Source organism: Dunckerocampus dactyliophorus, chromosome 4 (genome assembly GCF_027744805.1).
Source record: "Dunckerocampus dactyliophorus isolate RoL2022-P2 chromosome 4, RoL_Ddac_1.1, whole genome shotgun sequence".
Taxonomy (NCBI): domain Eukaryota; kingdom Metazoa; phylum Chordata; class Actinopteri; order Syngnathiformes; family Syngnathidae; genus Dunckerocampus; species Dunckerocampus dactyliophorus.
In genome coordinates, this window is record NC_072822.1 from 19,603,560 (window position 1) to 19,627,752 (window position 24,193).

General features: G+C 40.8%; 2 protein-coding genes across 4 annotated transcripts; one reads left to right on the forward strand and one right to left on the reverse strand.

Moving 5' to 3' along the window:
• Nucleotides 1-1,773: 1,773 nt before the first annotated feature.
• Nucleotides 1,774-5,856, reverse strand: vgll4l (vestigial like 4 like). 2 transcript variants are annotated; one of them, XM_054773712.1, is made up of 7 exons: nucleotides 5,740-5,856; nucleotides 5,534-5,656; nucleotides 5,338-5,462; nucleotides 3,613-3,736; nucleotides 3,251-3,524; nucleotides 2,596-2,677; nucleotides 1,774-2,470 (listed from the first exon to the last, which is right to left on the reverse strand). In XM_054773712.1, the coding sequence occupies exons 3-7, from the start codon at nucleotides 5,402-5,404 to the stop codon at nucleotides 2,169-2,171; spliced, it is 849 nt and encodes a 282-aa protein (XP_054629687.1). In that variant the 5' UTR covers nucleotides 5,405-5,462; nucleotides 5,534-5,656; nucleotides 5,740-5,856; the 3' UTR covers nucleotides 1,774-2,168. The 2 variants fall into 2 exon arrangements, with proteins under 2 accessions (XP_054629687.1, XP_054629686.1); XM_054773711.1 differs by lacking the exons at nucleotides 5,534-5,656; nucleotides 5,740-5,856 and having other exon boundaries at nucleotides 5,338-5,526.
• Nucleotides 5,857-11,044: 5,188 nt separating this feature from the next.
• syn1 (synapsin I) lies at nucleotides 11,045-21,892 on the forward strand. Of its 2 annotated transcripts, none has more exons than XM_054774480.1 (14): nucleotides 11,045-11,274; nucleotides 11,570-11,901; nucleotides 13,898-13,955; nucleotides 14,517-14,608; nucleotides 16,046-16,202; nucleotides 16,276-16,365; nucleotides 16,720-16,782; nucleotides 16,857-16,999; nucleotides 17,079-17,153; nucleotides 17,231-17,333; nucleotides 17,409-17,549; nucleotides 18,133-18,202; nucleotides 19,089-19,560; nucleotides 21,115-21,892. In XM_054774480.1, the coding sequence occupies exons 2-14, from the start codon at nucleotides 11,579-11,581 to the stop codon at nucleotides 21,248-21,250; spliced, it is 1,923 nt and encodes a 640-aa protein (XP_054630455.1). In that variant the 5' UTR covers nucleotides 11,045-11,274; nucleotides 11,570-11,578; the 3' UTR covers nucleotides 21,251-21,892. The 2 variants fall into 2 exon arrangements, with proteins under 2 accessions (XP_054630455.1, XP_054630456.1); XM_054774481.1 differs by having other exon boundaries at nucleotides 11,046-11,274; nucleotides 21,153-21,892.
• Nucleotides 21,893-24,193: the final 2,301 nt, after the last annotated feature.

A 24,193-nucleotide genomic window follows, 5' to 3' on the forward strand; every position in this document is an offset into this window, starting at 1 on the left:
CGTCTGGATCCGGGACAAGTTTCCAACAGGTTCTACAAAATAACAAAGACTGATCCAGATAATGGAATAATTCTATGATACTATGATCCATAATATGAAATAAAAATAGGGGACCTTGGGAATTTTTATCACAGGAAGACAACAAATGAAGCTATAATTGCAACAAACACCATTATATACAGCCACAAACACTGTGGAATCTGGAGTGGGCCAATGGATTTGCTGTATCTTCATAAGCTATGGAGCTACATCCAGAAGAAAACCGTCATTACGGAAAATACGATTTTTGTGAATAACTACTGAACTATATTGATATCATTACGAATCCAATTGTTAACGCAATGTTTTCATGCTGATGGAATCTAAATATGTAGATAAAATAAATGTAGGACTAATATTTACGATGTAAATGACAATCTCGAGGGAACTATGGCGTAAACTCCGCCAAACGCCATAGAAAACGCCATAGAAAACGTTTTCCCGTTGAATGCTAAATGTGTTGATATAATAATGGACAAAGAGGTCAAACTTTCCTGGTGAGGTTTTACATGCTTACACTATAATTGCTACTGCCACTATATACACAGTTAAACATTGTTTTTTGTTGTATTCGGGGTGTGGTGAATTGTAATCCTCTGCTGTTGCTCATTGACAATACAAGGAGTATGTGTTTTTCAGTTGCCGTGAGAATATTGTCCTCTGTCCTTCTCATGGCTACATCATTTTGTGTGCGGGTGACAGTAGCTCATTTAATTAGTTTAAATTGTGTGTATATTTATAGATAGTACTGTAATTATATACGCTGTTTTTGTTATTGGATTGGAAGACACGGCATTAGGTATAGCTGCAGAATCCTACTCAAGTACCTTCACAGTGACAACGAAGCGTGCTTTTGACTGACACTGTCAGGGTGTTATTAGTTTAATAATGTGTATGTTATTATGGTTGTGGTTTGAGCTATGTCAATTGCTGCTATTAATTCAATCGTCTGTAGATGGCGTCAGAGCTCATTTTCACTCCCTGAAGACCAACTACAGTAATGTTCCAAGTGGAAATACCAGTTTAGCACGAGGTGAAGACGAACAGTCTTCAGTTCAGTCCCTAGATGCTTATGGGAGATGTTGGAGGAGCAAAAGCGATGTCCTTTTATGCAATAGACTGCCCAGTGGAGTTAAACACACATACATACACACACACACATTTAATGTAAAACATTTGTCCCATCCACACACACAGCATCTCCACTTCTTTGACTAAATAAATTGAATTAAAGACAAATTTGATCACAGTACACTTTAGGAATGCCATTATATTTAAGGGTAGGCAAGACAGGGCATGCAAATAAGCAACTGAAGTACGCGGCTGGTTCTCAAACCCAACCCTTTCTCCCCCTCTTCCCTCCCTCCTATCCCTTGCCAAACAGGATCTGTAGGATCTCATAGTCATTTTCTCAGGAGACAGGAATGTCAAAACACAAGGCCTTGCGCGTGCTGTAACATGCAACCTACATTCCCTTAAACTTACAGGAAAAATTCCCAAATGTGTTGCTCATGTATCAGTTTAATTTCTACTTGGTGTGTGGCAACGGCTGCCTATGTAAAATACCCTGTGTGCACCGGATGTGCTGCAGACGCACACTGACTCACTTCCCAAATGAGCTTGTCTGGTGCACAGCCCTACCCAGTTTTTATAAGCCGTCCATGAGTTCATTCCTCCAAGGTATGTGAGGGTTCGTGGAAATAACAAAAAAAAAAATTTGTTTTACATTTTTATTTTTTCCAAACTTTCCAAAGCCTTTCAAGGTCTATCTTTTGCATAAAAAGTGTCACGATAATATACAACAAATATAGACACCTGCCAGATAAACTGTAAAGGTGAAATTAATATAAATATCATACAATGAAATGCAAATAGGAAATGTAAAGGAATATTTGGCTGGTTCTTTAATTCTAACAGCATCTATCTCAGATATTATTGGTAAGCTGAGGAAAGAAATGTAACAAGACAAGATGATCTCAGTTGATGCTACAATTGTCTGCACCTGTGAAGACACACGGTGGTCCAATCTGACATCACCCCTAAAAAGTGCCCATTCGGTCAACAAGCAGTGCGGCAGACAGTGAAATGATAAGTCAATTCTCCGCCAAGGGTCGTAGGTCATTTTTAAGTCAATTGACGGACCAGTGGCTGGAGGTCGGCGACGAGTTGCTTGTGGATTCTTTATGGGACGGATGTGGGCTTTGCCTGTAGGCTGGGGAGTGAGTAATGCTTGGACTGCTGGGGGGTGTGGAGGAGCAGGAGGAAGACTTGGACTTAATCTGTAGCCACTTATCTCCCAAGGCCTTGGCGAAGTGGTCATCGACCGACACGCTGATGGAGAGCTGCTGGGAGTGAGCTTTCTGGTAATTCGCTCCGAGACTCCTCTGGAAATGTTCCTCGACCACATGATCGTAGTTGCATTTGGAGATCACTGAAATTAGAAAAGAAGAGAAGAAATGTTTAACATAGAGCCTCCAGTGGGTTAATAAGAGGGGATTATGTATTGTGGTGCACCATCAGCGAGTGAAGATGTGCTTTTAAAAGTGTGAGATGGACCTGATGACTGGCTGTGGTCAACATCAGATCTGGAGGTGGGGTTTCTTAATGAGGACACACAAGTGATCACGGAGGGACGCATCTGAAAATATACATATAAAAAAAAGGAGGTTAATTTTTAAATTCTGCCTTTATAACCATTCAACTCTAAAACTCCACAAAATTGAAATTCTGCCATGTGTTAACATCTTGAATTTATTTAGCATTTCAGCTTTGTTACACAAACACACTCATATCTTTGTTGTTGCTGCAATGCATAAATATCAGCATGAAATAGTGTACGGCATCAATGCGAAAACAAAATGATGTGAAAACTGCTTTAACTGGTTTGCCCATCGGAGGCCAGATCTCGCCAGCAGTGTGTGGTGGCATAAACAGGTCAAAAAGGGAGCAGTCTGTTTGGTCTTGTTGATGGCATTCCTTCCCTCCATTGCTCACATTTTCTTCCCGAATCTTGCTGGATTGCATAGCGTAGACAAGCTCGGGCCTGCATGTGTACAGCTGGATTGAATACATGCGGCCGATGTACCACAATGGTGAGTAGCCTGGAGCAACACTGACGCTACAAAGAAACAACCTGTACTAACACTGTAACATCCTACATGACATTACTCATGAAATTAGGATGGTGTCTTGTATTTTTCCAAACCATTACCTGAATCTGAGTGGTGGGGGTGTTTTTAATCTTGTCCTCTGTGCTCTCTGAATCCTTTCTTGGTTTCTTGATGAGGGCAAGAGGTTCATCCATGACTGGGGCGTAGTACACATGAGTGGGCAGAGGGCTGGTGGGACTGGGAGTTGGGCTCCAAGTTGATGTGGGACTTCGAGGGCTGTTAAACATTGCTGCTGCTGGTACTGGTACTGGTGCCGGTGCAGGCGCTGATGTCTGGGCAGCTTTACCATTGCTTCTGCTCAACACCCGCTCTCGCCTGAAATACAGTAGATGAAAAAAAGGTTACATTATGGTAAGAAATGTTTAAATAAAAGCATGTGCCTGAATCCAACTATGACACCAACCGTTCCTCCAAAGTTAGACATCTTTCATGGCTGCGCTTGCGTTTGACAGGATACACTGCTGGGGTTCGAGCTCGTTCATTTGTCATATGTCTGTATCGGTCTTCACTCCTCAGGTGAGGCTGACCTGAAGAGAAAAAAAAAAAAAAAAAAAAAAAGAGTAGAATAAGAATGGGAGCTTGCTCATACCTATCACTTGAAAATAAGGGCCATTTTTTGGAAATTTCCTGAGACAAAAATTTTCTAACCCCTTGGGTGCTGGCGTTAAGGCATGACTGCCCACTGTGGTTCAGCCATGTTATTTTACTTTTATTTTACAGACTACAGCAGGATGTGTTGGGTTAGGGTTGGGCTTGGGGTTGGGGTTGGGGTTAGGGTTAGGGTTGCAGAGCGGCCCGGAAGCTGTGCTGCTCTGGCAGTATCCGAGAGGATTTTTTTTCACGAAAGTTAAAATATGGGAAACTATTAAAAACCACAGGGTGTTGGGAAAGATGAGCAAAAATTTTGAGCAAAGTTTCCCTCGGAAACGGGAGGGTTGACAGGTATGAGTCTGTTCTAACTTATGCCTGATATTTTGTTTTCATTTGCTAAAACAAATAGGAGCGTAATGAAATAAAAGGTCAAACATGAGACTCATCATTTGACTTGGGAGTAAGGAAGGATTGTTTTGATCCATGACACTGAGACGCATGACTGACTATACTCGTGTGAAAAAGTTGTTGTCGTCCCCTCCCCCCCCCGGACTCACCGTTAATCATAAACTCCGTTAAGTTGCAGAACTCGATCAACCTGATCCGTGAGGGTTATAACACGACACAGCTGATTCAATGCTAACGGTAAATGATGTTTTTCGGCTTAATGTTGGCAGTTGTCCCAGTCATGTCTTCAAAAGGGGCATCAACACATTTTGTTTTGAAGGAGATCTACAATTTTGGGTACACAGATTATTTCACTGATGGAATATTTGCAGTTTAACAAGTTTGAACACTATAGCTGATAAATGATGCAGTTATATCGCAAAAATGAGTTTGTCAGTGTTTTTTGTTTTGAGCTCATCGCTTGTGTATTGAGAACTGTAAGTCTCAAGTCCATTGTTTAGACGTTCCGTTCAGTTAACACGTTCAAACTCACATTGACAGGATGACTCCAGTCATTGAATGCAAATCATACATTTAGCTGAGCACAAGCTTGTTGATTCAAACACAATGGAGGATGATCTATTTTGCATGGAATAAAAGGCTGTTCAGAGTCCCCACGCCTGTTCAGTGCTCTTTTGGTATAATCAACATCTCCTACACCTGTGAGCTACTCCCTCACATGCAGTGGCATTGTGGATGAAGGTGGGGGCAGGTCTAACCACACCTATGCTGATTTTCTACTGCCTCGGGCATGGATATTTTTCCCCGTTAGGAAGGGAATGGTGCCTGACCCTTTTATTTGTTCTTTTAATGAAGGTTAATCAGGAACACAGCACATGTTATAAGTGACAACAGAAGTCATCAACTTATCTTGTGGATTTGAAAATAATTGTTGTCCATTTCCTTAGATAGTAATCATAATTATTTTTATGTGGTATGATGTCTATGAATATTTATCAGTGATAATGCTGTAACAGGATAACATTTTGACAAAGTCTGTGCTCATAATGTTAAACTGATACATCACAACCTTTTACATTGAGCGAAGGATCTCATAAGAAAAAAAAAAAAAAAAAAGAGTCAAACTTACCTTCTAAAATGTAGACCTTGAAGCCACTGCTCATGCGTGTAATGTAGTGGAAGTTGGTCACAGCCATGGTTGCCTGCCTTTGTCCAAGTGCAGTCCAATGAGAGGAACACCTTGACTGCTACAGCCTGCGGGACACAATGAGCCTCAGTTGTGGATTCTAATGGAAAAGGTAATGAGATTCTGGGTCTGAGCTCACAGACAGGTAACGTATCAGGTGAGTGCAAACGGAGGATGAGGCTTCCCCGGGACACATTCCCTGCATGCCGATTGGCTCCTGCGAGAGCCAATCAAAGGGTCTCCATTACACTGTGTTGTTGTCCTGCTGGAGGAATGCAAGCACAAGATCAGGACTGGGAATGGAGCATTTGCTCTAAAATGTCATAATGCAAGCATTCACAGCACCTTCTTGGGTAGAAATGACACCTTTCTCGTGAATCTCTTTCCATTTCCCCTAGGGGCTTGAAGAAAGTGAAGGGTGGCGTTTGTTGCCTGCAGCAGCTGCACACCCCCTCCCCTCCGCTGTGGACTGCAATCTCACCAAACTGCATTTTTTCGAGCCCTGAGCCCACCTGAGCTCCAAGCCCTCCTGCAACCTGCCCATACACGCACACATCATTGCACAGTGCCTCATTGCTTATCCACAGGCTTTTGACCACAGAAAGAAAATGACCAACAAATGTGTGAGTTGAACACAAACAGATAGTTTATAGCATTTGAGTCTAAAGAATAACATTATATTGTGATATATGACCATTATACTCTATTTAGTCAGTTGCTGAGCAACATGACAAAGTGTTGCTCATTCATACCCTGAAGTGACACAGGCAAGATGTTGGTTAACATTTAGCTCAACATCGCCCTCCTTCGACACTCTTTGCAATAGCATCACACCGTGTATATTCAGTGTTGGCCATATGAAGTACAAGTATATCTGCACAATTTCATGTGAGCGTAAACTGAGTTAAAAAGATTTATCTAAATATTTTGAAATATTATGTTCTTACTGTAAAGATACGTTTTCATTCAATTAGGCCTTAAAGTGCTCATGACACAAAGTTTGAAAAACAAAGTATTCACTTAGCAGGTGGCAGTGGCGTGACAAAAACGTTTATAAGGGTATGATGCCCAATTTCGATTTTTTGTTTAAATCCGCTCAAACATTTCTTGATGTCATGAGCACTTTAAGTCAACACCAGGGAACATTTTAAATGAAGCAGGGAAAAATGGGCTCAGAATGTGTTTTATCAAGAGAAAATCCTACAATATTGAGCTGATCTACGGAGCATTGCATTGCACTTGGACTTTTGTAAGATTAGAGATGCTAAAACCAATCCAATGTAGGTCCATACATGCTATCTGATCAAACCATAAATAATCAATAACAATGCTGTGTAACGCTGCGTTAAAACGCTGCGTTATGCTGTATAACACTGCGTTATGCTGAATAACGTTATCATGTATGACACTGCTTTATGCTATATTATGCTGTTATGTATAACGCTGCGATATGCTGTACATCGCTGCGTTATCATGTATAACGCTGCGATATGCTGTATAACGCTGCCATATGTTGGATAAAGCTGCGTTATGTATAATGCTGCGATATGCTGTATAACGCGTTATCATGTATACTGTAATGCTGCGATATGCTGTATAATGCTACAATATGTATAACGCTGCGATATGCTGTATAACGCTGCATTATCCTGTATAACGGTGCAATATGCTGTATAACGCTTCGTTATGTATAACGCTGCAATATGCTGTATAATGCGGCCATGTGTATCGCTGCATTATGCTGTATAACGCTGAGTTATGTATAACGCTGCGATATGCTGTATAAGCTTGCAGCTTGCATCGCAGTGATGCATAATAATTCAAGATTCAAGAGAGTTTTATTGTCATGTGCATAGTACAACAGCAGTTATACTATGCAATGAAAATCTTATTCTGTTCATTCTCCCAAGAAAGAAAGAAAACAAATGAAAGAATAAGAACATAAGAAACATAAACACATAAACATAAATACCAATAAATTAAGCAACAACAACAGAAGAGACATTAATACAAATAAATAATACAAATAAATAAATAAAGTGCTATGAGTGTGTGCGTGTGTTGCGTGCGGCGTGTGTGAGTGCTTCGTTGAGGAGCCTGATGGCCTGTGGGTAAAAGCTGTTTGTCAGCCTTGTGGTCCTGGACTTCAAACTCCTGTAGCGTCTGCCTGACGGTAGGAGTGTGAATAATGAGTGTTGTGGATGTGTACTGTATAATGTAATAATGTAGCGTTATACAGCATAACGCAGCGCTATCATGCATATCACAGCTTTATTCAGCATAGGCAGTGTGCAGCATGATAACGCAGCGTGATACATGATAACATGGTACAGATAGATGTCACTGTCCTCCAATCACCAACACCTGTTGACTAAATAGGGGCAACAGTTTAACTGAGAAGACCGTAAATTCTGTTTGATAACTTTGATTTCTAATTGCAACCATCTAACTTCAAGCCAGCACTTGATTAACAATGATAGTACATGTCAGCTTTTTCTTCAGTTCACTCTACACATACACACACACACACACACACACACACACACACACACACACACACACACACACACACACACACACTGTTGCTACCAATTCAGACTTTTCAAAGTATTCCCACATTTTGTGTAATTTAATATTGAAAATGAATAATATAAAATAAATGTTGAAAATTTAAATACCCACTCAAGCTGGTGTTTCACATTTTCCACTACTGAATCACTCTGGTGCTACTGCACCCATTCTGGTGAGATTGTAAGAGTTGAATCGCTCAGCTGGTAGAGTGGTTGGTTCCTGTCTCAGATTGTTATTTCAATTCCAGAGTTGAGCTCAAACTACTCTTACTTTTATTCTACATTTTAGCATATTTCCACAGCATTTCAGTTGAGCTTCAGATTCCAAACGGCTCCCATTTTCATTCCAAATTTAGATTTTCGTACCATTTCAAAAGCATTTCAGCCATTTACAACAGGACAGCAAAGCACGCTGGGAAACAGGAAGTGCTGTTGTCAAAATCATTCAAGTAGACGCAGCATTGAGCACCGAGCCTTGCGTCAATGTCGCCGCCATGCTGGATGTGGCAAGGCTCCGCTTTAAGTGAATACAAGTAAATGTATTTACTTTCATAATGCGCCTTTCTACAAAGAAATTTAAGTTAAAGCCTCTCGTTTATAAATTCACACGCGCACTAATATACTTGGGAAACAGTTTGGCACCAAAAACAATGCATTTGATCTTCTAAGATGGCTAAGATAAGAACTTTGATTTAGAGATAGTAGTTTGATATAGTAGTTTTAATGCAATAAAATATAAAATAAGTACATGAAAGTTATGAAAATATTCAGCAAAGTCATGTATTTTAAACAATAACCCTTTAACTAAAAATAAATATTTCCAAAAATAAATCAAGGCACAAGAAAACAAATGTATTCTCATAAAATATGTAATACATTAATTATCTACTCAGGGACGGGTGAAGTAGCCAACAAAACAACTGTACTCATTTAAGAGTATTGTTACTTGAGAACAATTTTACTAAAGAAAAAGATGTGATGTTACACATACACTGTATCGTTTAATATCGGAATCGGAAATTGAGAGTTGGCAAAAAAGCCAATATCGGACATCCTACCTATAACGCAACTTCCTCTGACACTGCCACAGCTGAATAAATCCATCAAATAGAAGACACACAGCCGTGTTCTTTAACTTGAACACACACATCCATACCTGATTTACTCTAAACCATTTAAATCTCAGGAGACATCTCACCCTTTTGAGAGTGTCAAGACTGGCGCTAGCCAGTGTGTGTGGAACCCAATGAAGAGAAGACACGATCCGATAAATGACAAAAAAAAATGTATAATACAAATAGGATGTCCTCACAAGAAGGTAAAAGTGAACAAAATATAAAGTCCAACAGGTAAGGAACAAAAAACACTGGCAGCAAAAGGCTGACAGGAAAAAATACAAAGAGAAAGAACACAATTCACTGCTGGAAAAGCCTAGCAGGAAACACAATAGCTGTAGCACAAAAAACCAAGACGCTGCTGGAGACACCAAAGCAGGAGTGTTACTCACAAAAATACACATGGTTGAAAGCCAGAAAGCAGGGGTACAGGATGAGGTAAGAAGCAGTGCGCAGGCCAGGCTTGAGGTACAATCTAGCAACTGGTGAGCGCTGCCGCCATGCTTTAAAAAGACCAGGTGAGTAATTAGTTGCAGGTGTGACCCGGTGGCTCCGCTTCGGCAGCACAGCGTTGCACTGCAACAATAAGGCAGACAGGCGGCAGCCGAGCGACAGACACAGAGCATAACAGTTGCTCTGTTTTAGTCTATAAAAGTCTCTTCACTATTATTTCTAGTTGATTTTTTGAATAAATGTATTTACAAGGGTCTGATTACCTGCTAAATATAGCGACAAGTTGGTAACACTGATTTCTTCTGCTATATCTTCTTATTCTCTGGCAGACCAGGTGCGTATGAGGTGTGTTAACCAGCATACAGTCCCATTATAATGTGTTTATGAGCAAGGGTGGACAGGTAACGCCAAATGTATTTGTGGCGGCCCGTCACAAATAAGCTGTAATGTATGGGAAGCACTGTGTTAATAATGCACACATTTTATTTTTACAATTTGCAAAGGGCCAATTGAAAAAAGCAACTGTGGGCTGAAAATGCCCCCCGGGCCGTACTTTGGATAAAATTGAAGCATACGCCTGAAACTGAACAGGAAAAGCGATGGAAAATGAAGGTTAACCCACAACATTTTCTTCATCTTCAACACAAATATCCTTTTGATCGTGAAGTTACAGTGGGTTTGCAACAACAAAGAGCATTTCCAACATGGTGCACATTAGCCAGCACACATTGAACAGATTGGCATCAAAATACATTTATTGGCTTCATGCCATCAGATTTTGCCTCAATACATTATTCATGTTATACTCACAACAAGCCATGTCGTTAGGTAAAAATGTAAACACAAATCTATCTCATATAACAGCTGTAAAATCTGCTTTTACGACAGTGTTAAGTAATGGTAGCACAGAGTAATTCGGAGTGCTGTAGTTCTGCATTACATCATGCACCACCTTCTACTATTTACACTGTTAGGGTATTGTCTTATGGTTGTAAACCTTACATCAACATCTCTTATATTCGGTCTTATTTGTGAGTTTGCATTTTCTGAAGGCAAACGGAGGTGTGTGTATGGCTCTATGGCTAAATGCCACTGTAGCCTACTGCAACATAAAACCAACATCCACATGCGACGTGCTTGTTGGGGCAACAGGAGGCATAATGTCTGACAGAGCGCGACGCCCCTTTTACAGCTCTCCTCAGCACCACTTGACTCTGCACAGATGTCTGTCAAGATACAAATACACGCCATATGCTACACCGGAAGTGCTTCCAATTCACATATATCTTATTGCAAATTAAGCTCTTTTAATTAACCTCTGTTATATCTGTGTAGCTTTCTGACTAAATAAATCCACACTGAACCAACCATATAATCATATTCCGATAACATTAAGACGCAAAAAACACATTCTGCCTTATCATCGTCTGCTTTCATTAGAAGCAACGACCGGAAATGTGCCACCCTCGCCTGTGGAACTTGACTCAAGTCCCTTCTTGCAGGCTACCCACCCCCTCCTCAGGATGCTCGGTGGTGACGCAGGGCAAAGGGAAAAACTGTGACTGGAGGGTAAGGACGCAGGGGCCACGGTGGTGAAGCAGGAAGGACTTTATATTTCACTGATGAACGACCTTAGAGGACAAGCGTGTCAAATATAATATATGCACGGTTGTGGACTTCACTGTGTGATATTATAAGCCATTACATCGTTTTAGGGCGGATCACTTAGGACACACTCCCAGGTAGGCTTCATCGTTCATTTTCATGAATTACATTACAAGTGGCTTCATTGAGTAAACGCAGACAGTGACCGTATTTTTTATTAGATTTCACACAAATCTGAGTACTTGCCTTCATTTGAATCCATATTGAGGCGCATCAATTTCATGCACAATCATTCCCCTTTAGTCGCTATTTAATTATATATTTGCGAATAATCAAGCAGCAATCCATATTTTTTTCGGTGTCTGCATATGGAAACAACTTGTAAGAACCATCCAGTGGGCGGTCTTTTTTCTGTCATCTTTTCCACTCCAGAGCTCTATCATGAACTACCTTCGTCGACGACTTTCGGACAGTAATTTCATGTCCAACCTGCCAAATGGCTACATGGGCGACCTGCAGCGCGCCGAGCCCACGCCTCAGCAGCAGCCGAGTCCCGCAGTGTCTCCGGGGCCGTCGGAGAGGCGCCAGCCCGCCACCCAGCAGCAGTCCGCAGGCGGAGGCTCCGGCTTCTTCTCGTCCATCTCCAATGCTGTCAAGCAAACCACGGCCGCTGCCGCCGCCACGTTATCCGAGGCTGCCGACCGGGCGGGGGTCACCAGCAGTGCTAAGATCCTCCTTGTGGTCGACGACATGCAGACCGACTGGTAAGAGTACAACCGAGTCTAGACACAGACGTGGGTAGATGGAAGGTCGTATGATTCATCCGTGTTTGGAAAAGCTGTGGATCACAGGGATTCCTTCTATCAACCAATGGCAAAAAAGAATCAATTTGTCCAACCCCTTTGGACTTCAAAGTGCAACTGAAGGACTATCTAAAGTAGCCAGTTAGCGTTTAATATACAGGGTAGTCCATTTCCACATTTGCATTAAAGCTGCAGGTAAACGTACACTGTATAACAGGTGTGTCCAAAATGCTGGCGGGGGGCCATTTTCGGCACGCAGCTTGTTATTTAATTGTCCATCCAACCATCTTCTATCCTGCTTTGTCCTCACGAGGGTCACGGGTGTGCTTCCGATCTCAGCTGACTTTGGGTGAGAGGCGGGGTACACCCTGGACTGGTCGCCAGCCAATCGCAGGGCACATATAGACAAACAACCATTCACACTCACATTCATACCTATGGACAATTTATTTAATTGTCGTCCAGCATATTCTTTTATTAAATCTTACACTATTTTTTTGTCGTCCTGTGTCGAGGTGCCAGCATATGCTATAGTGAAGTTCAGCTCTTTTGGCTTTTATTTATAGTGTCATTTGTAGCCTCATGTTTTTGCCTAACTTAGCAAATACGAAAGGTTTCTGTGTTGATATGTCATTTTGCATTTAGTGTTTTTATAAGAGGCCTTGCAGTTGCAGCATTGTGCGTATTTGTTCCATTACAAAAACTGAACCAAACTCTACAAAGTATAACCAAAAGTCTTGTGCATGTTGGCATTAAGAAAAGTTCGATACTTCAGCTTGGATGGGCTGATGTGAATTGTACTTTCTGAGGGTATCTGTCCAGTTTTTTTCCAAGAGTCTCTCTGGTATGATCGAGAACCTTCATGTGTGATTGGCTGCATGCACATTAAAACAAAGCCCTGCCCCGTTCTCAAGTGAGCAGAGCAGAATGTGCAAAAAAAAAAAAAAAATCAATATCAATGGGCATCTGCTCTTCTGATTCACTACAAAGCACTGGCTTTTAGAGCCGGCTCTTTTGCACATGACACATCACTAAGGCGGCTTGAAAAAAAAGTCGTGTCCATACAACGAATGAAAACGATGTAATACAAAAGGCACACCTACGTGTAGCGTGTAGTGAACAAACACACGGACGGAACCACGGGACACACCAAACCATAGAAAAAGAAAGAACGCATGTGCATAAGTCCGTCGTCTTCCACTTTTCAAGCTCATGTCGATTTACGGGAAGTGGGATTACTTCTGCGAGTCATTATGGAGTATAAAACAACAAAATATGAGGAGAATATCAACTGGGGTGAGTTACGTCTGTCCATATATTCAGATATTATGTTTCTTGTTGTCAAAGCTCAGTTCTGGTCACGTGACGGCGACGAGGCGGAGGTGGGACGGTGACGTCATTGTTATCGTATTGCCTGACTACACGACAACGACAAGCTACAACATAGAGATGCCCAAGCGGAGATTCAAACCCAGGTCTTCCCGATCTCCTGACTGTGTGACCAATATGCTAACCACTCATATACCGTGCGGCTTCCATAAAATCATTCCATAAAATATAAAATCATTCCATAAAAAAATACAAGTAATTAAGAATTAAAAGTAAAGAGTGCAGATAAAATACTTTCAGTTGTCATATTCACAGCTGGATTTGATCACGGTCAAAGGTGAGGCCTGCCTCACATCTTCTAGAAGACTGTGCCAGATTTTAACAGCATAAAACTGAAATGGAGCCTGACCGTGTTTAGCCCTGATTCTGGCCCGCAAGAAGACCACTCCCTGGAGTTCTCGGAGCCCGAGAGTCATAGAGTTCACTAAAACGGAGGAGTTTCCACTTTTGCCCATTGATCAGACAAAAAGGCAGTAATCGACACAAGCAAAATTCATCACATGAGCATAATGTTTGTGTGGGAAAGTAATAGTAGTTGTATTCCTCTCCTTGTTTGTTTCACCTGCAGGGTGAGAGTTTTCCGTGGAAGAAAGGTCCATGGTGAATATGACATCAAAGTTGAACAGGTAGGCTTCACATCATGCTCTTTGTCTGAGAGATCATGTAAGAGCTTCATTAAACACTTGTCAAAATTAGCCTATTTCTATATGCTGTCATGAGAATGCATTGAATCAGTATGTTAGATGAAATGATCTTATTGTGGGATTTCTTCAAGTAACTAAAAAGAGCTTTCTCAGTGTGCACCAATAGCCCACTGCATGGCAACTCTGGATTCTGTTTATTCCACATTGAAGAACTATTCCTGACATCCTGACTATGAGAGACATATTCAAAAAGTTGTGATGCACCTTCATGTACAGCTAAATAATCTCTCTGTCTCCCTCAGGCGTATTCTTTGTCGTCTAATTCTGTCCCCAGCTTTAATGTTTCTTTTCCATCATTTCCCCTGTGGCCTCTAACACGAAGAACATACTTCAGAGGCTGTCTGACATTTTATGACTGCACCCTGTTCTGTCTCACTGATGCAGAATTGGTCTGCGTGTGTTTGTCACCGTCAACCCCATCCAGTCACTGTGATTATATACGAAGTGTCGCGTGGGCATAAATCCTCTCATTGTCTTTTTTAGGCGGAATTTTCCGAAATCAACCTGGTGGCTGACTCCTCAGGCACCTACACAGTCAACATTGATGCGATTAGAAATGGCCATAAGGTTACTAAGTAAGTGGAGTACGTATTTATGGTGGCTGCAGAAAGTAAGAGGCAGACAGGTCTCCACCTATGTTGATAGACACTGGATGAATGGAAGTATTGGCAACCCTGTTCATGACACATAAATGCAAGAAAATTAGGGCCTGCTCTGCTGGGAAAGAATCGTTCTGTGACTCTAGGGATCATGCAGAAGAACATTTATGAGGGTCAAGCTTGTTCGCACCACAGTCATCCAAACATGCCTGTATGGACCTTCCTTGCTTTGCACGCTGGGGCACAGCCATGCTGGAACAGAGAAGGACCTTTCCCAAACTCTTTTCATATTATAATACATTACGCCTATTTGCAGTTGGGCACTCCCTTGCATGTGCCAACATCTTTTCTCTGCTTTAAATTGTAAATTCAGCAATCCTTTTTTATCGCAGTTAATTGAGACCACACATGACCGTGATAAGTGAATTTCCACAAAGTAGGAATCCTTATTAATAAATTGAATATTTTTGCAGTTATGATAGAGAAACCCCGTTTCCGATCTTCTAAATGCATTTTTAACATTATCAGAGCCCTCTAAACATGAAATAAAATCCTAGACATTAAATAAAACCCATATAGTCACCTTTACATTCATATTGCCCAATATAGTAGATATAATCAGACCGAATGGAATGCTGAAGTGGTTTTTGTGTATGCTCAGATACTTGAAAAATAAGGCAGGAATAGGTCGTATTCGAGCATGAAACAGCATGATTTATTGATTATTATATGTTTGAAAAACTGCGATAGTGTAAAGCAGCGAAATTTGAGCCGCAATGTGGCGGGGGGGGGGGGGGGGACTGTAATTAGTTTTTTGGGGGGTAACTTAAATAGAAAGTGGTTTGATGGCATTGTATACAGGTAAAAAAGGAGTGCTGCAAGGAAGATGCCTTGACAAGGCGTGATGATACAATAAATCCCTGCTAATCCCTGTCCAAAATCTCAACGCCTGACGGAGAAACATTATCAGTGAAGCTTAAAGACATAAATATGTAAAAATTGTGGGCTTTTTTAACAGTGGTACATGTATGCTGCACATTTTACCTGTATTATCACGTATTTGTAAATTCTGACTGACTTAGGGTGAATAAAATTTGTTCTCAGTGGAAAAAATGGCTTATTTTTGGATATATATAGCTATATATATTTTAACATAAATCTGCAAGTTTGCAGGGTTGTGACTGCTAAATTTTGAATGTGCATGGATGTACCGTATTGCCCTAAATATCATGGCAAAAGAAATGATTGCAATTCAAGGGGAAGTTAGAGGTCAAAGCCAAGCGCTGATGCGATGTAATCAATTAAAAGATTTGTCTCAATGCTTTTGTCAATATAGTGTATTTTCTCACCACATGTGTGATAACTCCAGTATTTGCATTCATCGTAACGTTTTGTTAATGTCTTGCGGCCCAGATCCTTTAAGCCAGACTTTGTGCTGATCAGACAGCACGCCTTCAGCATGGACAAGAATGGAGACCACAGGAACTTAGTGATTGGCCTGCAGTACGCAGGACTGCCAAGTGTCAACTCTTTACACTCCGTCTACAATTTCTGTGACAAACCGTGGGTGGTATGTTGTTTCCTATTCCCAAGCCTTATTGTCCAATGCTGAAATACATGTAGATGACTTTGTTGTTTTGTAGTTTGCACAAATGTCTAGACTACACAAGCAGCTCGGCCCAGAAGAATTCCCACTGATTGAGCAGATTTATTATCCAAACCACAAGGAAATGGTGAGGTTTGACTTCAGCTTACTTGCTTGTCTTTGTACTCCACCTTCAACCAGCACTAGCAGACTCCATGCTAAACAAACCGTCAAGGTACAGAGATGGGTCATCTCTGCAAATAACCTCCACGTAATATTCCATTTCCTGTACCACCTGATACCAATCTCATTTTCTGGGCTTGTTATTTATTTTATAGTAGGCTGAGTTTTGGGTTAATTTGAGTTTCTGTGTCGCGTACAAACTGGATTTTTTGGGTTATTTTATAATGATAGTCCTTACTGAAACACAAGAGGTGTGTTGCATGCCCCACTCTGGTGCCTCCTGAGAGATTGAAATAATTAATTTGCATTCCTTTTATAGATTACTTCCTCTCGGTTTCCTGTAGTGGTAAAGATGGGCCATGCTCACTCAGGAATGGGAAAGGTAGATCGGCATTACTCATACCCACACATTATATTACAACACAAGTTTACGTTTGTACTCTTTTCTTACCATAGGTTAAAGTGGACAATCAATACGACTTTCAAGATATTGCCAGCGTTGTGGCGCTGACCAAGACATACGCCACATCGGAGCCCTTTATTGATGCCAAGTATGACGTCCGCATCCAGAAGATTGGTGAAAATTATAAAGCTTATATGTAAGTCATTGTGTAGGTACTGTCTGTGACATCGCTGCTCAGAATGCAAACAGTCACATACTTTTATTATGATAACCAGGAGAACATCCATTTCTGGCAACTGGAAAACCAACACTGGCTCATCGATGCTTGAGCAAGTGGCCATGTCCGACAAGTAAGTATAACTTTTGCAAGACTGTATGTCCTATATTATAAGTTTCTTTCAGCACTGATCTGTCTGTTTAATCACAGGTACAGAATGTGGGTGGACACTTGTGCCGACATCTTTGGAGGTTTAGATATCTGCGCTGTGGAAGCTCTTCATGGCAAAGATGGCAACGACTACATTATAGAGGTACTGGAGTGCAGCATAATTGAGTCATCACAAGTACAGTGAGAAATGAATGCGCTGTCATGTTGTTTTTCTTAGGTGGATGACTGTTCAATGCCGCTGATCGGTGACCAGCTGGATGAGGATCGCGCCCAGATTGCGGAACTGGTGGTTTTGAAGATGAACCAGACTGGTCCACCTGCTTCCAGCTATTCCACAAGCCGCACCACAGCAGCACAGGTGCACAAGCAATCCAAACGGAGTATTACATAGGCACATTACACATTCAGGCACATGTACACACTTTGAGGAAACATGTATAGACTGCACATGAATACATTAAGTTAATTGCATGATTAATCAAATATTAATATATTTTGTATATTAAAAATGCACAATAGGGTTATATTTTCTTCATGAAGTCTGGGATCTTCAATTGGACATGCATATCTTTTATTAAACTTCCTTCTTTTATTTAATTATTTGGAAGAGCAGTGTGTTTGCAACGTCATTCCAGTGTCCTGGTTTGATGAACCTCGCACATGCTTTTACTGCCGGCAATCTCATGTCACATACATTTTTTAACTGATGGTTATTACACACCACAGGCCCTGTGGGCATATGAGCCAGGTCTTGCTCCACTGAAGCTTTTCCTTAGGGGATATGTTTGTGTCAGTGGAAAATGTGAACACAGCATTAAGATTAGCTGTTGCCCTGCTAGGAAGCATGGCGCCTATAGGGCAATGCTATTCACATTTAAACTGCTATCTGCAGCCATTGATGATATTTATTGTTGTTACGTTTTTTTCTGTTTGCTCTGTAGAAAGCAGTGTCTCCTCAGCCGGTCTCCCAACCCAGAGTTCCACAGTCTCAACAGCGGCCCCCGCCCCAGGGTAAGAACAAAAGCATAACATCTTTTATTTTGTGTCACTTAAAAAGAGTCTGCTGTGCTTATTTTGGATCGTTATTATAGTTATGCCAACCAGTGGCCAGATAACAAATCAAATGTAGACAAATAAAATGGTGTTTTCACTCAAAGAATTGTTTGAAAAATAGTGACTGACTTTTATGAATAGATATTTTATATTATAAAATAAATTCAGCTCAAATAATTATGAAATTGGTCCTAAATTGTTGACTCTGTTGTTGTCCTTGATTGGGCAAAGAAACCACATTTGGTACCTTTATAACACCGGTTCTCAAATGAGGGAAATTAAAGGCACTCCAAGGAGTACAACATATATACAGTGGTGAAAATATGTATTCGATCCCCTGCTGATTTAATAAGTTTACCCCCTCTGTAGTATGTTTATTGTAACAGAGAGACAATGTATAATAAATCCAGAAAAATACATTTTAAATAAAGTTAACAAATTAGTTTGAATTTGCATTTAAGAACACATCCTTATTATAATCCCTGCGAATTATTGTATGTGGTCAGAGCTTTTTGGTAAATAAGTTAATTATTTATGTGTTTACAATTGAAGTTTTTATTTATGTATTTTTATTTTCAAATGTTTCAAACAAGTACATTATTGAGCTTGTCCCATCTGCCTATCCTAGTGAGGCCCAAGTTGCCTGTGGCTATTTGTGGAGTTTTATGTGAGCTGCACCGTAACCGGATCACGATTTGCCCTTGAAGTCTAAAGTGTCAGCTCGACTTGAGAGCTGAGACATTGCGCAATCATTTTGTTTTTGTGCAGAGCATCTTTTTCTCATTTCAATTTGCAGCCAATAGTCAACGTGATGCAGTGTGATTACCGTACTCTTTTTCCTCAGGTGGTCCTCAGCAAGTTTCCCCCTCTCAACAGCGTCATCAGCCTCAGGGCCAACCTCCTTCACAGGCTCAGCAACCTGCAGCCAGCCCGGGCAGTGCTGAGCCGAGCTCCCAGGTCAAGGGCAATCAAGGACCCGCAGGTCAAGGAGCTCCTCAGCGAAACCAGGGAGGCTCCCCTCAAGCTCAGAGGCAGCAGTCTGTCACCCAGCAACAACAGAGACCTCATCCAGGAGGGGCTGGTCAGAAACCTCCACAACAGAGACCTTCCCAGCCCCCAAGACAGCAGTCACAAGGGGGTCAGCAGAGGCCTCCTGGCCAGCAGGGTCGCCCTGGTGGGGCCACCACCCAGCAGCCACGACCTGCAAGCCAAGGGCAGGGAGCTCCAGGAGGACGTCCCCCACTGCAACAAAAGCCACAGCCCCCACAAAAGCCCAGCCAGGACAACCCGGCCGTGGGCGGTTCCCCACAACTGAAGTAAGTAACAGTAGCCAGGACATGACTATACACGATTGTTTTGTATTATTTAAGGAAGGGTAAAACACATTTGCAGTATAATAATAATAATAATAATAATAATAATAATAATTTGCAAACAATTGTCTCTAATTTGTCATAAGGTCAACCTTACACCTGAGATTTTGTTTTGTGCATTGATGTGTGCATGCCATTTTTTTTTCTTCATTAATGATTCACTGTAATTTGCATGATTTATCAATGCTTGCCCTTATCAATTTCTCAAAAAAATTACATCTGAGAATGATTATGAAACACTTTAATCAACACCTTGCCAAACCTTGGTCACAATCTGATATAGAAATTCAATGGAAATAAAAATAAAACACAAAACTGGGCCGTACAGTGGCCTTATTGTTAGCATGTCAGCCTCACAGTGTGGAGATCCAGGTCTGAATTGTTGGAACATGTGCATGTGCATGTTCTGCCCATGTGCACGGGGGTGAGAAAACTCATCCAAGTTCGTCTGATTCACAAAGTTGGAAGCATATCATACATCTGCTGTATATACTGTACAGTACTTGGTTCCCTTTTTTCAGGAGCACTTGTTTTGCCTTACTGCATGCTAAAATGCGTATAATGACACACCACCTCAAAAACGGAACTTAATGTTACAGGTTTTTACTGAATAAGACACCCAAAATGTACATGAATAAAGGATATGAATTATTAACTATAAAACATTGAATATCAAGTAGTATGTGAACGTTGTTTCCGTCCCAGACGACCTCCTCGACACGTTTTGTAATCGAGCAAAAACACAGCAAAAAAGCGACAACACGGCGAAACACACACACACACGCACACACGTTAAAAAGAACAATAAAATATAAAATAGCACTTTTCTGCAGAACTTTGTCGTAGAAAGCCTGCTTCTTTGACCCTCTTCTGTCACATGGTCTTGAGCTGCTCTGTACACAGACTCTCCCCCACTCTGCTTTCTATCAAAGCCTGGTTTTCCTGGAGCTGCTGCGTAGTCCCTCTGATTACCATAATGACCCTTACATCACTAGAAAAGGCAGAGCCTCTCGCTTTTCATAGTTCAAGACTTAGCTTAATGTAATAATAGCACTGCAAATGCCAGTGCGGACTACGGCTTCAATGTAGAAGGTTTAGAAAAAAAAATTGGAAACGCCAGGCAGACTGGATTTAAAAAATGTACGGGCTGTAGTTTGGCCATGTCTGTTCTTAGAGAAACACCTACAGTAGTTACCAAAGACAAACGATTACTGTGGTTAACAAACTAATGGATGTTTTGTATCAGACCAAACTGATCAATAAATAAAACGAATGAGAAATGTATCTTCCATGCATCCAGAAAAGTCTTTCATTATTCATATCACTTTCAAACATACCCTGGAATGATATGGTGATAGTGAATGCACTTCTTCATCTTGGAGTCAGCCTGTCATCTCTTTCTCCTCTTTGCTCGCTCCAGTCTTTTCATTCCATGGGTTTACTGCATGACTTTAATAGCCTCTTCCTCTCCTCTATCGCCATCTCCTCTCTTTGTAGCAAATCCCAGTCTCTTACCAATACCTTCAACATTCCAGAAACCCCAGCGCCACGAGCCAGCCTTAGTCAGGACGAGGTGAAGGCCGAAACCATCCGCAATCTACGCAAATCTTTTGCCAGTCTCTTCTCAGACTGAGACGCCGTCTTCATCATCATCACTTACTCCTACTCATAGAAAGCTGGACAGGCACACAGAAGACCTTGACCTCTACTAAAAAGGAGCAACAAAACGTAGCCTGCGATTTGTGTAAAAGAACTGTGACATTGTAGTACATAGTCAGTAATTGGAGTGTTCCAAACTGAATGAGAAGTACAACACACTTTAAATATTAAGTCTGAAACATTCCTTGCCTGGCCGCAATCCTCTATCATTACACACACACGCGCACACACACACGCACACAAGCCTGTATATGCATGAGCACACACAAACAAGAACAACAGCATAATACTACTTCCACGTGTTTATTGGTGCCGTAAAGTCAATGTGATAATTATGTTGGTGTACCAACCAAGGAGATGAATGACACCAGTTGCACACATACTGTACGGTAGGATGTCCAGTCTTTGAGCTGTTGGGCGCTCATGGTGATGTCGTAGCTGCATGTCAACAGGGGGAAATGGTTGCATTTTCCGACCCCACACATTGGTGCTTGTAACTGTGTCGTCACATGTAGTTCAGTTAGCTCAAATAATAGTTAGCCTCGTAGGTGTTGTGAGTGTGTTGCTGCAACCACTTTTTTTTTTTTTTTTTTGCACAAAAACAAAAGCTCAGAAACATCCAATCAAATGGAGCTGTCTCAGGGATGTCCAGTTGATTGTGATGTTTGTTTTTGTGGGTCTTCCATTCCAGTTTAATGTGGTTGTTTACCAATGATGAGGGAAAAGCATGCATTCAAATGAGGTAGAGTTTTTTTTGGTTGTTTGTTTTTTTATTGAAGATGCATTTGCACACAGAGTTTACTCCAAAATTATACTTGAAATCAGTGGCACTAACTGGTGAAGTCTATATTTTCAGGTTTAAGTCAGCTACTGTATCACTTGACAAAGCGACAACTCTGCTAAGAAAAAAACAGAACAATGCACAGAAGGTGTTTGCAGCTCCAGATCCAGTCAGAGAACTATTCACCCAACAAGTTTCAATGCCCTCTCAAATAAAATGCAATGTCAGGTCGGAATAAATGCGTAGGAAATGAAGATTATGCACTTCGTAAGCAGAGCCAGTCCTACCCAAAGTGGCGTTCTAGGCGAGATTTTATATGGCAACCCCCTCCATCGGCGATTGACATACACTCACAAAAGAAATGGCATTCTTTTTACCGTAGTCTTCCATTTGTAATATAATGGTTAGCAAATTACAGATACACTTACAAAAATCAGAAATTCAATATAAATACCCTTACCACAAAATAAACATCCTGTGACTAATGGAATAAATAACAATAATAATAAATGATAAAACCAATACAATCAACATCAAACAATCAAAAAACCCACATAGTTTGCACACAATAACACTATACTACATTTACACTATGCAATAACTATATACAAATACTAAATAGAAGAACTATACTGTATACAAAACCTATATGAAGCACCAATACACAACTATATGCAAAACTATGTACAAAAATGATAACTGTTATCATTTGTTGTAATATTACTTGAGCATTGCTTTACATTTGAATCAATGTGAGCTTTAGCATACAAAGAGTTCATAGTAATAACTCGTTTTAACACACTTATATTGAAGGTGAATTTTTTTCCCCCTGATTTTTGGCGCCCCCTGGAGGCCAGAGCATCCTTAGAATCTGCCTATATTGCCTAATGGGCCAGCCTGCTCTGCTCTTAAATCATGGGTTCCTGTGTGTGAACAGAGGGTTTACTCTAAAGCATACCAAGCCAAGGACTGTCATGATAATAAATATGGTTCATCTGTAAAATAAAGATGTAAAACAATTTCCAAGTATGGAGTTGTTGTGTGTAAGGTGCTGATGTGCAGTAGAAAAATCATGCGAGATGTTAAACTTGTCTCCTCTGCATTGACAAACCCGTATTTGGTCCAAAAATGTATACATCCTGGCTGTGAGGGAAAATTCTGTGTCCAGGTACTAAAATGTCTTCCAGGGGCAATTATTTCCACTTGAATGTTTATCTAATATGGCAATACCATGTTTTTTTTTTAAGCAGACCCAAAGTGTAAATGAGTCTTGGGTTGAGATTTTCCATGCAGTCCGTGTGTGTGTTTGGTAGCCACAGTGACCCCTTGTGCTCAATGGTGCATACACAGCGTGAATGTTCTGTTACTGGTCAAACCAAATATAGATTGTTGTGCTGTACAGAGCTCTGAGTGCAATGCAGATTGTCGCCTTTCTTCTTCTGCTGCTATCTGTGCTTGTTGGTATTTTGTGTGTGTGTCTAACTTTTTATGAATATTTGTGCAGTTTTTGGGTTTGTTCTATTTTAATTTTCTTCAAAAAGCAATCTGATGCTTGTAAGTTCATGTATTGGCTTGTGATACAAGGCTCCAGGAGTTTTCAATGACTCTATGGTGTTGATGCATGTCAGATTTGGTGCGGCATAGAGAAGATGTGTCGTTTTTAGGACAATCTGCCATGTCTCTAACTATGGCGCGAAAACATGCCCTCGTCTGGCATGAAACACCATTTGCCAAGGCAATGTTTGGCTCTGACAGGATGACCTGGAACACTGAACACAAGTCATTGGAATTCATTTAAGTTTTGATATTCACAGATATGTTCTAACCTTAACATATTGTATTTACATATGGTGAATATATTTGACTGTGAATGTAAATTATTTGCTTTATTCATGCAATGTATAATCATTGTGGAACGATTTTGAAGCCTTGTCAGTTTGAGTGGAAATGATTGTCGGTCAATGCCTGCCACATATGAAAAAAAAATCATAAATGTAAATGAAAGAATCAAAAGCTGATGTGCTGGCTTATTTAAAAAAAATGGAAATGTATAATGTAATTCATGGTATATTATCAAAGTCTATGTAAATTGATGTTCTATTGAATCTTTCTATTATATGATGTGCAAATGAATAT